Raw genomic sequence first — 12,655 nt, forward strand, 5'->3', positions numbered from 1 at the left:
CCTCCTGCCCACTGTATTTGGCTAACTCCCTGTCATCCTTCAGGCTCCAACTTAGGTGCTGCATCATCAGGAAGCTCTACTTGACCTTTAAAATCTAGGTTAGGTCCTCCTCCTCTGAGGTCTCAGAACAATTGTCAGCCTTCATTTATAGCACTTACTACCCTATTTTACAGCTGTTTACCTGTCTGTTCCTTTGGGACACTGTAAGTTCTGTGAGAGCAGGAATCATGTCTACCTCAGTGCCTAGCACAGGGACAGATATATAGGAGGTCAAAATATATCTGTTCACTTAATAAGTGAATAAATTAATAAAAAGTTCATCATAATATAGTTCCTTATCCTTCTAGCCTCATTTTCTGCCACTTGTTACCTATATGCAAAGACACATATTTACACTACTTCAGCCATATTAAATTATGTGCAGTTCTCTGGACATATTGAGTTCTCTCATACCGTATCTGCCTTTGCAGTGGTTATTCCTTCTATACGGAATACCCTACCTCACTGGAACACTTGCTGAACTCCTATGAAATTCTGAACTTTGTTTAATTATCACAGTCTTGGTGAAGCCTTCCCTGACTCCTCAAGTTCCCTCCAATCTCAGGTAGGTTAGGCTTCTCAGGCTCTGTATGTCTATTTGTACTGCAACTGTCTTATCAGTGACCTTACCAATTCTCAGTGCTTAGCACAGTGCTGAGTATATAGTAAAACTTATAAAAAGTTTTCTGAATGCAGAAGAAAATAACAAATAGGCATACAGCGAGGGAGATGTATTTAAGGAGATCTGTTAAGAGACTGTAATAGAAGAGCAGACTAGAACTTGACTCTAGAAATAAAAAGAAAGGACCAAGAAGATGTTTTGGAAAGGTCAATACCCCTTATTAATAGACCAACATACAGAGAATAGGAAGTGGAGAAGAGAATAAACTGTGGGTGACCTATGTATACCAGGTCAGAGAAGAGCAGGGAAATGGCAAGGGAGAAAATGGGCTTGCCAGCTACCAGTAATTTTATATTCTGATAAGATATCTAGAAAAGACACTAGACAATGTGTTATACAGTGCTTAATTGTAAACAGATGGGAAGAGAAAAATTAAGGAATAAACTTCCATGTAGCAATAATACATTTTAAACTTAATAACTTCTTAGAAAGGGTAAGTTTTAAATAGGCATCTCCATATTACATGACAAGAAAAACATGCGTGTATATGTATGTTTTGGAACTCCTAAGTATTTCGTAGGAAGTGATCTGGTGTACAGAGTGGAGTGAAGATTACTGGGATAAAAGACAAAGTAGAGCGGGAAGAAAATAAACTTTAAAATACCTGCATATAATACAGTCTCTATGAGATCTTTAATGTGGGTCCTGCTAGTCTCTGAAGCAAGAAGAGGTGATGTTCCATTGGGGGCTGGAACAACAAGTGGCCCAACTAAAAATGCACATGCTCCACCAAGATAACTGAGCATTGATGCAATGGCTGTGGCAGTGGCCCGTTCATCTGCAGAAAACCACGTCGTAGAGAGAAATGGAGCTGCATTCATTACCGTTGGACCTGCCAATCCATTTAACAACTGTCCTCCATGGATTAATCTGGAATTAAAAAAAAATTAAAAGGTTGTGAGGTAGCTGAAGTGGACATTTCTACACAAAAAGAAGTTAGCTAAACTTCAGTTTAACTATGGCAACAAGGATACATGTCTGTAAAGAACAGAACACATCTGAAAGGTAAAGTATGTTGACTCCCCAGGAGTGAGATCAATACAGTAATACTTACCCCTTACTCGTTTTACAAATATTTACTGAAGCCTTTGATTTATGCCACATACCAAACTACTCCAAATAACCTTATTTCATTTATTATAACAATACCATGTGGTAGCTATTATTATCTCTATTTGTTGAGATGTTAAAGCCTCTATTTAGAAAGATTAAGACACTTGCCCAAGTGCTAACAGGCAAAGCAGAGATTTGGACCTAGTTTGACTCCCAAATCCTTATTCTTTCTACTAGACTGCCATTCATAAACAGACCTAGTAAGTGCCACCAGCCATTCAAAAAAATTATACAGGTGTATTCAACATTTCTTAAACTAAAATGATATTAAAAAAGTACAATGGGGGCGCCTGAGTGGCTCAGTCGGTTAAGCGTCCGACTTTGGCTTAGGTCATGATCTCACGGTCCGTGAGTTTGAGCCCCACGTCAGGCTCTGTGCTGATAGTTCAGAGCCTGGAGCCTGCTTCAGATTCTGTGTCTTCCTCTCTCTCTGACCCTCCCCCATTCATGCTCTCTCTCTGTCTCAAAAATAAATAAACATTAAAAAAAATTTTTTTTTTAAAAAGTACAATGGAGGGGCACCTGGGTGGCTCAGTCTGTTAAGCATCTGTCTTTGGCTCAGGTCATGATCTCACGGCTTGTGAGTTCAAGCCCCACATTGGGCTCTGTGCTGACAGCTCAGAGCCTGGAGTCTGCTTTGGATTCTGTGTCTCCTTCTCTCTCTGCCCCTCCCTGGTTTGTGCTCTGTATCTCTCTATGTGTCTCAAAAATAAATGAACATAAAAAAAAAAAAAAAGTACAATGGAATATTACTCAGCCATAAAAAAGAACAAAATCTTGCCATTTGCAACGACATGGATAGAGCTATAAAGTATAATGTTAAATGAAATAAGTCAGAGAAAGACAAATACCATATGATCTCACTCATATGTGGAATTTAAGAAACAAAACAAACGAGCAAAGGAAAAAAAAAGAGAGAGAGAGACAAACCAAGAAAAAGACTTTTAACCACAGAGAACAAATTGATGGTTACCAGAGGGGAAGGAAGGGGGGGGGTGATGAAAAAAAATAATAAAATGCTATAAAACATTTCATGCCTACCCTGTGTCAGGTGATAGGAGTAAAAACAAAAACAAAAACAAAAAACAAAAATAAACAAAAACAGTCATTATAGTAGCTTCTAATAGAAAAGGAACTGGTTGAGAAACTGGAGGACTTAGGTTCTGGCCCAGCTCTGCAGCTAACTAGTTGAATGGTTCTGGGCAATACATCTTTGCGCAATTCCATTTCTTCTCACATAAAATGAGATCAGTCTAAATTCAATATCCATTTATTGAGCATCTGTTAAGGTTAAGCTACTGTAATCACAGGAGTACGACATCCCCCCCCCCCAGTTCTAATACTCTGTGGCTTTAACTGTAAGGGTTAGTAAAAAAGTAGTTTCTTGTTTCTATTCCATTTGTTCTCTTGCTCATCTTTTCTCAATATTCTATTTAGTGCTCTATCCTATTCCTTGTCAAAGCCTCTACTCCCATTGCTCCTCCAATTCCCAACATACACATTCACATTCAAGAGTAGCCTTGAAGGAGAAGAGAAGCCAGAAGTCCAAAAAGCATATGCAAGAAAGGGAGGCAAGTCAACCTCTTCTGCCTTGGAGGTAGAGGAAGGGGAAGGAACAGTAAATGTGATACACATGTGACACTTTTTCCCCGTTTTGCTATTCAATCACCAAGAGGACACCAAATCCTTTTTTTAAAAAATAACTGCCACCTTAAGAGACTTAGAAAAAGTTTTTTGAATATAGAAGGAAATAATAAACAGGCATATGGGAGAGAGGTAGGGCCCTAATGTAGAGGCATAAGTGAGTGGGAAGTGAAATATGTGAATTAGGTCTGCTCAAATTTTTGAAAATGTTGGAAAAATTATTTGAAGACAAAAATAGCCCTAGGCATCATTACTACTACTAAATTAAGAAGACCGAAGACATTTTAAAATCTTCTTGTGAAAGGGGAACTATTTTCTAGATGACAAAAACAATTTACACTGTTTATGAAACTGAATACCTACTCCAAACACCAGTGGGTCCCAAGCTATAACAGAGCAATTTCATCTAGAAATACTTTGAAACAATTATCACTGAGTGGTTTTATTCGTGATTCGTGGTGGCACAACAGACAGTGCATGATGACTCATAGAGTAACCGCTTTGATATTTAATACCTAAAGACATGTTCCTGAAAGGCTCATCTCATCTAGAAGGAGAAGGGCTGGAATAAGTAAATTTTATTGTGCCTAAAAATGTTAAGAGTACAATGCGAACATGGAAAAAACAATCTGTTAACAAAACAAAAAACAAAACATGATAAAACACTATGAATCCTGAGAGAATTAAGGCATAAAACTCAGCTTATTGCCATGGTTTAACTATGTGTTACCTCTCATTGGAATCACAAATAGACTATTTTTTAAGCAGCAAACATAAGTCATACAAGGTGCAAGCTTGTGATAAAAATAGTATCCAAAACAGGTATATCGGCACTAGGGACATTTCAGATGGGTTCTAAGTCTACAAGGTCACTGAACTTGGGGGGCCAACCTAAAACATGAATTGCCACAGTGAAAAAATCACCTTGGGAATCAAAACATGCTAACTTGGTGTTTAAAATTTATTCTAGGAGCACCTGATTGGCTCAGTCGGTTAAGCATCTGACTCTTGATTTTGGCTCATATCATGATTTCATGGTTCGTGGATTTGAGCCACACGCTGGGCTCTGTGCTTGGGATTCTCTCTCTCTCTCTCTCTCTCTCTCTCTCTCTCTGCTCCTTCTCGGCACACATTCTCTCTCTCAAAATAAATAAACTTAAAAAAATTACTGTAGTAGTTATGTGCATTTTGCATTAAAAGTCATAATGCACAAACACATTCCTTACAAATGAACTCAATAAGGAGAACTGGACCCACAGGATTTTGGGTTAACTCCTGAATTCATGGGAAACTTGACAGGGAAATCTAGACCCTACTCTTGCCAAATTCTTTGTGTTTTCCAGAGCACAGTCTTATTCTTTTTCACATTTGTATTCTAGAGTCCCTCAGGGCATGGCAGTTACTAAAATAACTGTTGTCCTGCAATATTAAGATTTTCATATTTGCCTGACACTGTTTTCTGTACCTATCATTAACTTACCCTATTTTATGAAATTAGTCCATAAAATATATATATATGTTTATATATATATATTTAGAGATATATTAGAGATATATATAAATATATATATTTAGAGATATATTAGAGATATATATAAATATATATATTTAGAGACAGAGAGAGAACACATATGCAAGTAGGGGACAGGGGAAGAGGGAGAGAGAATCTTAAGCAGGCTCCATGCTGAGCATGGACACGGGGCTCAGTCTCACAATCCTGGCACCCCTAAAAATATATTTAAAGGGGCGCAGTCGGTTAAGCGTCCGACTTCAGCCAGGTCATGATCTCGCGGTCCGTGAGTTCGAGCCCCGCGTCAGGCTCTGGGCTGATGGCTCAGAGCCTGGAGCCTGTTTCCGATTCTGTGTCTCCCTCTCTCTCTGCCCCTCCCCCGTTCATGCTCTGTCTCTCTCTGTCCCAAAAATACATAAACGTTGAAAAAAAAATTAAAAAAATAAATAAATAAAATTCACTGTATATCTAAAATCTAGTTTTCCCATTTTAATGGTAATGCAAAATTAGAGGTATGTTTTTTCTGAAAACAGGTGGCCATAAGACTAAAATCATACAAATATTACAATATACTCTATTCAATGACAATAAAGAAGATGAAATAATTTATAAACGGTTCAATACAAGCTATGTTATTTAATTTGTTCAACAAACATGTACTGAGTGTATGTACTGGGTAGGCATTGTGATGGGAATATGAAATTACAAAGCTAAAGCCCTTGCCCTTCAAATCCTTAGGAGTAGTTTAAGTGTCACCTATCAGCACTGTACCAGGAATATAAAGAAAAAGAAGGCATGGGGCGCCTGGGTGGCGCAGTCGGTTAAGCGTCCGACTTCAGCCAGGTCACGATCTCGCGGTCCGGGAGTTCGAGCCCCGCGTCGGGCTCTGGGCTGATGGCTCAGAGCCTGGAGCCTGTTTCCGATTCTGTGTCTCCCTCTCTCTCTGCCCCTCCCCCGTTCATGCTCTGTCTCTCTCTGTCCCAAAAATAAATAAACGTTGAAAGAAGAAAAAGAAGGCAATAATTAGTCCCGCCTTTAATGCTGTGGGGCCTGTGAGAAGAGTACTAATGGAGGTCCCTCAATATCTTCCTTCTCTTCTGACCTCTGGCTCTGGTCTGACAATATCATTGCATGTATGCACGTGGACCTGAAAGTCAGACTCCAAGCTTTGTCTTCCAAACAGCTGCTCCTTGGCAACCCCTTGAGCCTGGGGAGTACATACCAAGTATGGGGTCCACTCTTGGAAGAACAGACCTGAGAAAAAGGCCTGTTGCTGGCACATCTGGGGTCTTGTGTAGCTAGAGTGTGATGAGAAAGGTGGGCACATCCCCCTGGCCCTACAGACTCCTCAGCACATAGGGAATAGTAAAGCTGAAGGAAAGCCAGAGTGGTAACTTTCAGGCAAGGAGCCCAGGGCAAGGACCCTTTGGCAGTACTGGCCACCCCAGAAAACAGTGTCAGGCAAATATGAAAATCTTAATATTGCAGGACAAGAGTTATTTTAGTAAGTGCCATGCCCTGAGGGACTCTAGAATACAAGTCCCCAACAACAGTGGGGATATAGAACAGGGGATGGTTTGGGGGACTGTTCTTAGCCATATAATAGATGTGGCTATAGGGAGATGACTGCATATTGGGAAGGCATATTTAAGTCCATAAATATGTACAATAAGTGATTCAATATACATCAGAAGCTAAAAAAAGAGATCTGAGCTAGGAGCTATATATTGAGGTTGGGGAACAAACACTGGTGAATAGCAACATATATATATATGTTATATATATATATATATATATATATATATATATATATATATATTATGTTTTTGGGGGGAGAAAGCACAAGCGGGGGAGGAGGGAAGACAGAGAGGGAGACACAGAAGCCGAAGCAGGCTCCAGGCTCCAAGCTGTCAGCACAGAGCCCAGTGCAGGGCTCGAAACCACCAACCGTGAGATCATGACCTGAGCCAAAGTCGGACGCTTAACCAACTGGGCCACCTGGGCACCCCACCAATATTTTTTAAATACAGGAAAAAGAGTCTAGAAAGACAACTAAGAAGGAGCAATTACAGAGGTAGAAAAAAAAAAGGCGAAAGAACGGTACAGCAGCAACTAAGGAGAGGAGGGTTTGAGATGAGGATGAGTGGTTGACTCATCAAGTTCAACAGATCAGGTTAAACAGATCAGGTCAAGTTAAACAGAAAGATCATTTGGTATCTGAAATGTAACCATTAGATTTGGCAACATGGAGGTCATTCATGATCTGAGTAGAGCTGTTTCAGCAGAATGTTGAGGATGAAGTTAACACTTGTGAGGAAATGGAAATTTGGATTTAGACAGTGCTAGTCGTTAGATGCCAGAACAAAAATTAGGTATATAAGCTTGGCAAAGTGACAAGAAAAAAACACCCAAGCCTAAACGAATTGTCTGGACCAAAAAGTCTCCATTGCCTTCACATACTGAAAGGCAAATGCAACTCACTGTGATTGTCCTAATGCTTTTTAGCACTCGTGAAAGCAGCTGGCTTTCAGAAATTAATACCTATTGATCTGGGCTGACTGTCAAGAGGAGTGATTCACAATCTTCAGTAAAAGGAAGCAGATCCCATAATTTAATATCAATTTTTCTGTGTCATCATTATATGCTTCAGTTTTGTTTTGCAAGTTAAAGTTCCTTGCAGATAAGGACCATGGCTTCTAAATTTGCCACAGTGTCTCACGAAGCGTGGATGCTCTCTAGTAGAACACAGACTGACTCAGGTACAGGGAAGTGGCGTTGCTGAAATATACTACTTGCATTGCAAAACTCTCAGTTACCTAGACACATACATCAGATCCATTTTAAAAAGTTTAAATCCAGTGATACAAAAACCAAGATGATTAACAAATATTCTGGCAATAAAACTTAAAAAAACAAAACAAACAAACAAACAAACAAAACCAATACTACACTGAGAGTGGTAAACGCATGGTCAATGCAAGTGAGGTAGACCCGGGAAGGATGGAGAGAAGTTAGTATGGAGGCAGCTCCTGGGCAACAAGCTGTGCAGCAGAAAGGGAGCTCTCCAGACAGTTGACTCAGTAACTCACGGGCTTTAACTCTTGCCTCCTTACCTGAAACTTCACACCTGATAGTGGCCAGTACACATTCACTGTTAGGGGAATGCAAGTCTCGAACTCTGCAGGCCAAGATGTGACAGATCTGCCAAAGGCAGGTGTGCTGCCCTCTTTCTTCATCCCAGTCTCCTCTGATTCCTTGATTTATTCCCTCTCACCTTTCCCCAATGCTCTTTTTCCCCCCTTTTCACCTTTTTTCCTCCTACCTAGCTTCTGCCTACTTCTGAGGCCAAGTTTGTCTCATCCTCACAAGTCAGGTGGCAAAATGGGTGAGAGAGTGATTTCCCTAACAGGCTGAGAGGATAATTAAAGACCCGGAGTTTTCTCCAGCAGCAGCAGAACTAGATGGTAGAGAGTAGGAAAACCAGGTGCTGCCCACTAGTGTCAGAACTCCTGAGGGTTGCTAGCCTTTGGTAGGCCTGGGGGCTGGGGGACAGGAGGGAAGGGGTATGGGGAAGGGAACTACAGACAGCCTCACAAAATCCTGCTCTTGCCCTGTGCACCTTCACCTTCAGCCCTCAAAGAGCAAACCCCATCTCCCCCAAACCCCCCCACCCCCTGCCGCCCAGGCCTCAGTGGCACGTGGGATGGCATTTGCGCACAGCCACATTCCATTTCATATCATTCACTATACTACAGCTTTTCAAACAAATGCCAAGAGCTAAAGTTCAAACTGAAGATCCACAGCTCATGGTTTTCTAATGTACTTGACATTTTAGTTTGTATTTAATGATATTCTGGTATCCTAACCTTTTGCTTTCTGACATCCTGGAACAAATACTTGGGATTCCTCAACTATTTTCTATTTAGAATATGTTTTAGAATTCGAATTTTTATAGCTGGAAGAGACTTCAAACCTCATCTAGATAACCCACCTCTGCATTTTACAGATATAAAAATTGAGTTCCAGAGAGGCTAATACATTTAAAATCATACTTATAATTTTATAACTTTCTTTTCTCCAAAAAGTATTGGGGGAAGCTCCAAAGTCATATAACTAGCTAATGGCTAAGCCAGGACTGGAAAATAATATAAAATCTGACTTAATCAGTCTACAAATCTCTCTACTCTTCCAACATGGTCTCATTCTCAAAGTTCTCTTAACATTATTAATAAAAATCATTGATTGTTAAGATAACTCAAGGTTCTCAGATCCAAAGGCATGCAAGTAGCTAGCATATTTTTTTCTCTGTGCATATATCTACTTTAGAAATCTATTACAACTAGCAGTAGTGATAATTGGTTTAGAAGATAGAAAATAGATAGAAAATTGGTTTAGAAACACAGTAGATACTTCCTCAGTGTAAGTCCAGCATTCTTAACTTTAACTCTACGTATTTTTAATACAAAATAATTTAGAATTGACAACAATATTTACTTCTAAGACTCAATATGCCAATGTTTCAAAAACTTTCTCCCAATTCCTAATCATCCTGCATCAGAGTAAACTGGTGTGTTATAGAATTTCATGGATTTTGAAAATGGCAGAGTGCTAGAAATAGTTTTCCTTTATTTAGTCCAAGAAAATATAGGGCAAAAAAAGGGTCAGAGATGTCATGAATTAATTACTGAAAAAAGGAAGAAAGGAAGAAAGAGTTAATGGTGGAAAGGAATAAGCCTTCTAAAGACTGCTGTTGCAGTCTTCAGTTTTAAGAAAATCTATTTCAGGGGCCCCTAGGTGGTTCAGTTGGTTAAGCATTCGGCTTCGGCTCAGGCCATGATCTAGCAGTTTGTGAGTTTGAGCCCCGCATCGGGCTCTGTGCTGACAGCTTGGAGCCTGGAGCCTGCTTCGGATCCTGTGTCCCCCTCTCTCTCTCTGCTCCTCCCCTGCTCACACTCTCTCTTTCTCTCTCTCTCTTAAAAATAAAATAAAAAACACCCCCCCCAAAAAAAAGAAAAAAGAAAAAAATTAAGTTCACTAACTCAATTACATAGCCCAGACAACCATACTAATGTATTTAAAACAAATTTTATGTTAATGTTTATTTATTTTTGAGAGAAAGAGAGTGCAAGTGGGGGAGGGGCAGAGAGAGAGGGAGACACAGAATCCAAAGCAGGCTCTAGGCTCTGAGCTGTCAGGATGGAGACCAATGCAGGGCTTGAATCCACAAACTGTGAGATCATGACCTGAGTCAAAGATGGACACTTAACCGACTAAGCCACCCAGGAGCTTATTTTTTTCTTTCAGTTCTCCCCCCCACCCCCCGCTCCACCCCAATGCATCTCTCAATACTTAAGCATAGGTAACCACAAAAACCATACTGAATATACAGTTTTATCCACTAAGTCATTTTAACTTCATAGTCTGTCATAAGCATCTTCTCATTAAAGATTCTTGGTAATCATAACAGCATGACAGTTTACTATGCAGATATACAAAACTTATTTAACCATTTTCCTAATGTTTGCTACTTACTTGCTAATATTAATAATGCTGTTGTGACAATCTTTGTATGTAAATATTTGCTACTTCCCAAATTACTTCTTTAGGGTCAATAAGTCAAAGGATATGAACATTTTAGGTTTTATGAAACATACTCCCAAATTGTTTTCAGAAGGATATGTAGTAATTTATATCCCCATTAGTTGTGATTGATGTTTGTCTCACCAGCATTAAATGTCACCAGCATTGAGTATCACTATTAAGAACACACACACACACATACACACAAATAACTTGGTGTTTAGTTTTCTAATGCTCTTGTAACAAATTACCATAAAACTTGTGGCTTTAAAACAACACAAATTTACTATCTTACAGCTCTGTAAATCAGAATCTGACATGGGTCTCACTGGGCCAAAATCAAGGTGTCAGCATGGCTATGTTCCTTTATAGAGGCTCTAGAGAATAATCAGTTTCCTTGCCTTTTCCGGTTTCTAGAGGCCCCCTTCCTGTTTTCAAAGCTAGCAACAGAGATTTGAGTCCTCTCAGGCTGCATATCTCTGACTTCCTCTTCAGTCTCTTTTAAGGACTTTTGTGATTACACTGAGCCCACATGAATAACTCAGGATAAGCTCCTTATTTTAAGGTTAGCTGATTAGCAAACTTAATTCCATCTGCAACCAAAGCATTCCCTCACCATGTAACATAACATATTCATAGGTTTCAGAGATGAGAGCATGGATATCCTTTGGGGCTGGGGGCATTATTCTGCCTACTACACTTGGTAAGGCCGAAAGGCATCTCCTCATTTTAATCTGCATTTCTTTTTTGATTACTGGTCTTTTTTCCCTACTGGTGTATTGCAATCTTTCTCATTTTGAGTGAATGCTTTATATATTTATCTACATTATTTACCTGCATTTTAACTGGGTACATGGCTGCTGAGCTGTATTTCTAGAATACAGAAGGGCTTTAATCTGTTTTAAGACAGGGGTGGCCATGTGACTAAGTCTACAATGGGACGTGAGTACAAATGACATATACAACCTCTTCGCCATCACCTAAAGATGTAGTCATTGCCCTGGATGTCCTACTTCCCCTTCCTGTGGGCTAGAATGAGAGTATGACTATGAGCCGACTTCAACCACTTGGATGAGGACATCCCTCTAGGGGATGTTACAGCAACAACAGAAAAGAAACTTGGGTCCTTGGAGGGCCTTGTGGAACAGAGCTGCCTACCTGCTTTGAGCAAATCTCAAACAATCCACTATCTTTTAGACTGCTTTTTTTTTTTCCAGAGAAAAATAAACTTCTATCTCATTGAGTCTGTGTATTTTTGGTATCTTTATTATATAGCTTAGCTTTTTATACCTTACTAATGCATAGGCTGTCAATAAATGCTGACTGTTGAATTATGAATTTAAAGGATGAAATCTGGAAACCAACATTTGTTATTTATGTCTACTGTATCTGTTTTTCCATTCACCCTCCTAAATTGCTTATATATTTTTATATTATTCTATCGGTTATCTATCATACTTGCAACACATATTTTTCCCAGTTTGCGTTTTAACTTTGATTTGTTTTGAAGCATAAAGGTTCAAATGTTTATGTAGTCAAACCTATAAATCTTTCCCTTTGTGATCTTTTTCATGGTTTTTATGCTTGGAAAAAAGAAATCTCTTTAGAGATAAGATTAATTTTCCCTGATACTGTCTCCCTGTTAAATACACAGCTCATCATTCCATCTGGAATGTATTTTGATGTATGTAAGGTAACCAAATAAGTAACTGATTTTCCCAAACACATATTAGATAAACCTACTTAATAAAATATGATTTGTTTAATAACCTACTGACTTATAGGTTTTTAATTATGTTAAATTATTACCAACATCTACTACTGGCCTATTTTGTTCCTATAATGATTTTGTTGCAGATAAAATAATATTTTAATTGTTTGTTCCTTTTGACATTAAGAGAAAAAAAATCTAGGGCAAATCTTTATTCAAAAGAAAAAAATTGGGATTTACAACAGACTCTGAATATATTCCTCATAACTTTCAACTCAGCCTACTCTGGGAATCCTATCAACATGTGTGATTATGATTATGTAAAGTAGGGAAGGAGAGGGGTATGATGAGGGAGGGGCCCATGGGGAATTCTAGA

General features: G+C 39.1%; 1 protein-coding gene across 1 annotated transcript in view; it reads right to left on the reverse strand.

The window, feature by feature from the left end:
* The window catches only part of SLC49A4 (solute carrier family 49 member 4), an 81,986-nt gene that overhangs the window by 53,478 nt on the left and 15,853 nt on the right, over positions 1-12,655 (reverse strand). Inside the window, exon 3 of the mRNA XM_047098826.1 lies at positions 1,326-1,591. Coding sequence (XP_046954782.1) covers positions 1,326-1,591 — 266 coding nt within the window. The remainder of the gene's footprint in view (positions 1-1,325; positions 1,592-12,655) is intronic.

The sequence above is a fragment of the Lynx rufus genome, unplaced genomic scaffold (assembly GCF_022079265.1).
Source record: "Lynx rufus isolate CCGP_SWC_20201006 ecotype Redwood Valley unplaced genomic scaffold, mLynRuf1.p SCAF_5, whole genome shotgun sequence".
Taxonomy (NCBI): Eukaryota; Metazoa; Chordata; class Mammalia; order Carnivora; family Felidae; genus Lynx; species Lynx rufus.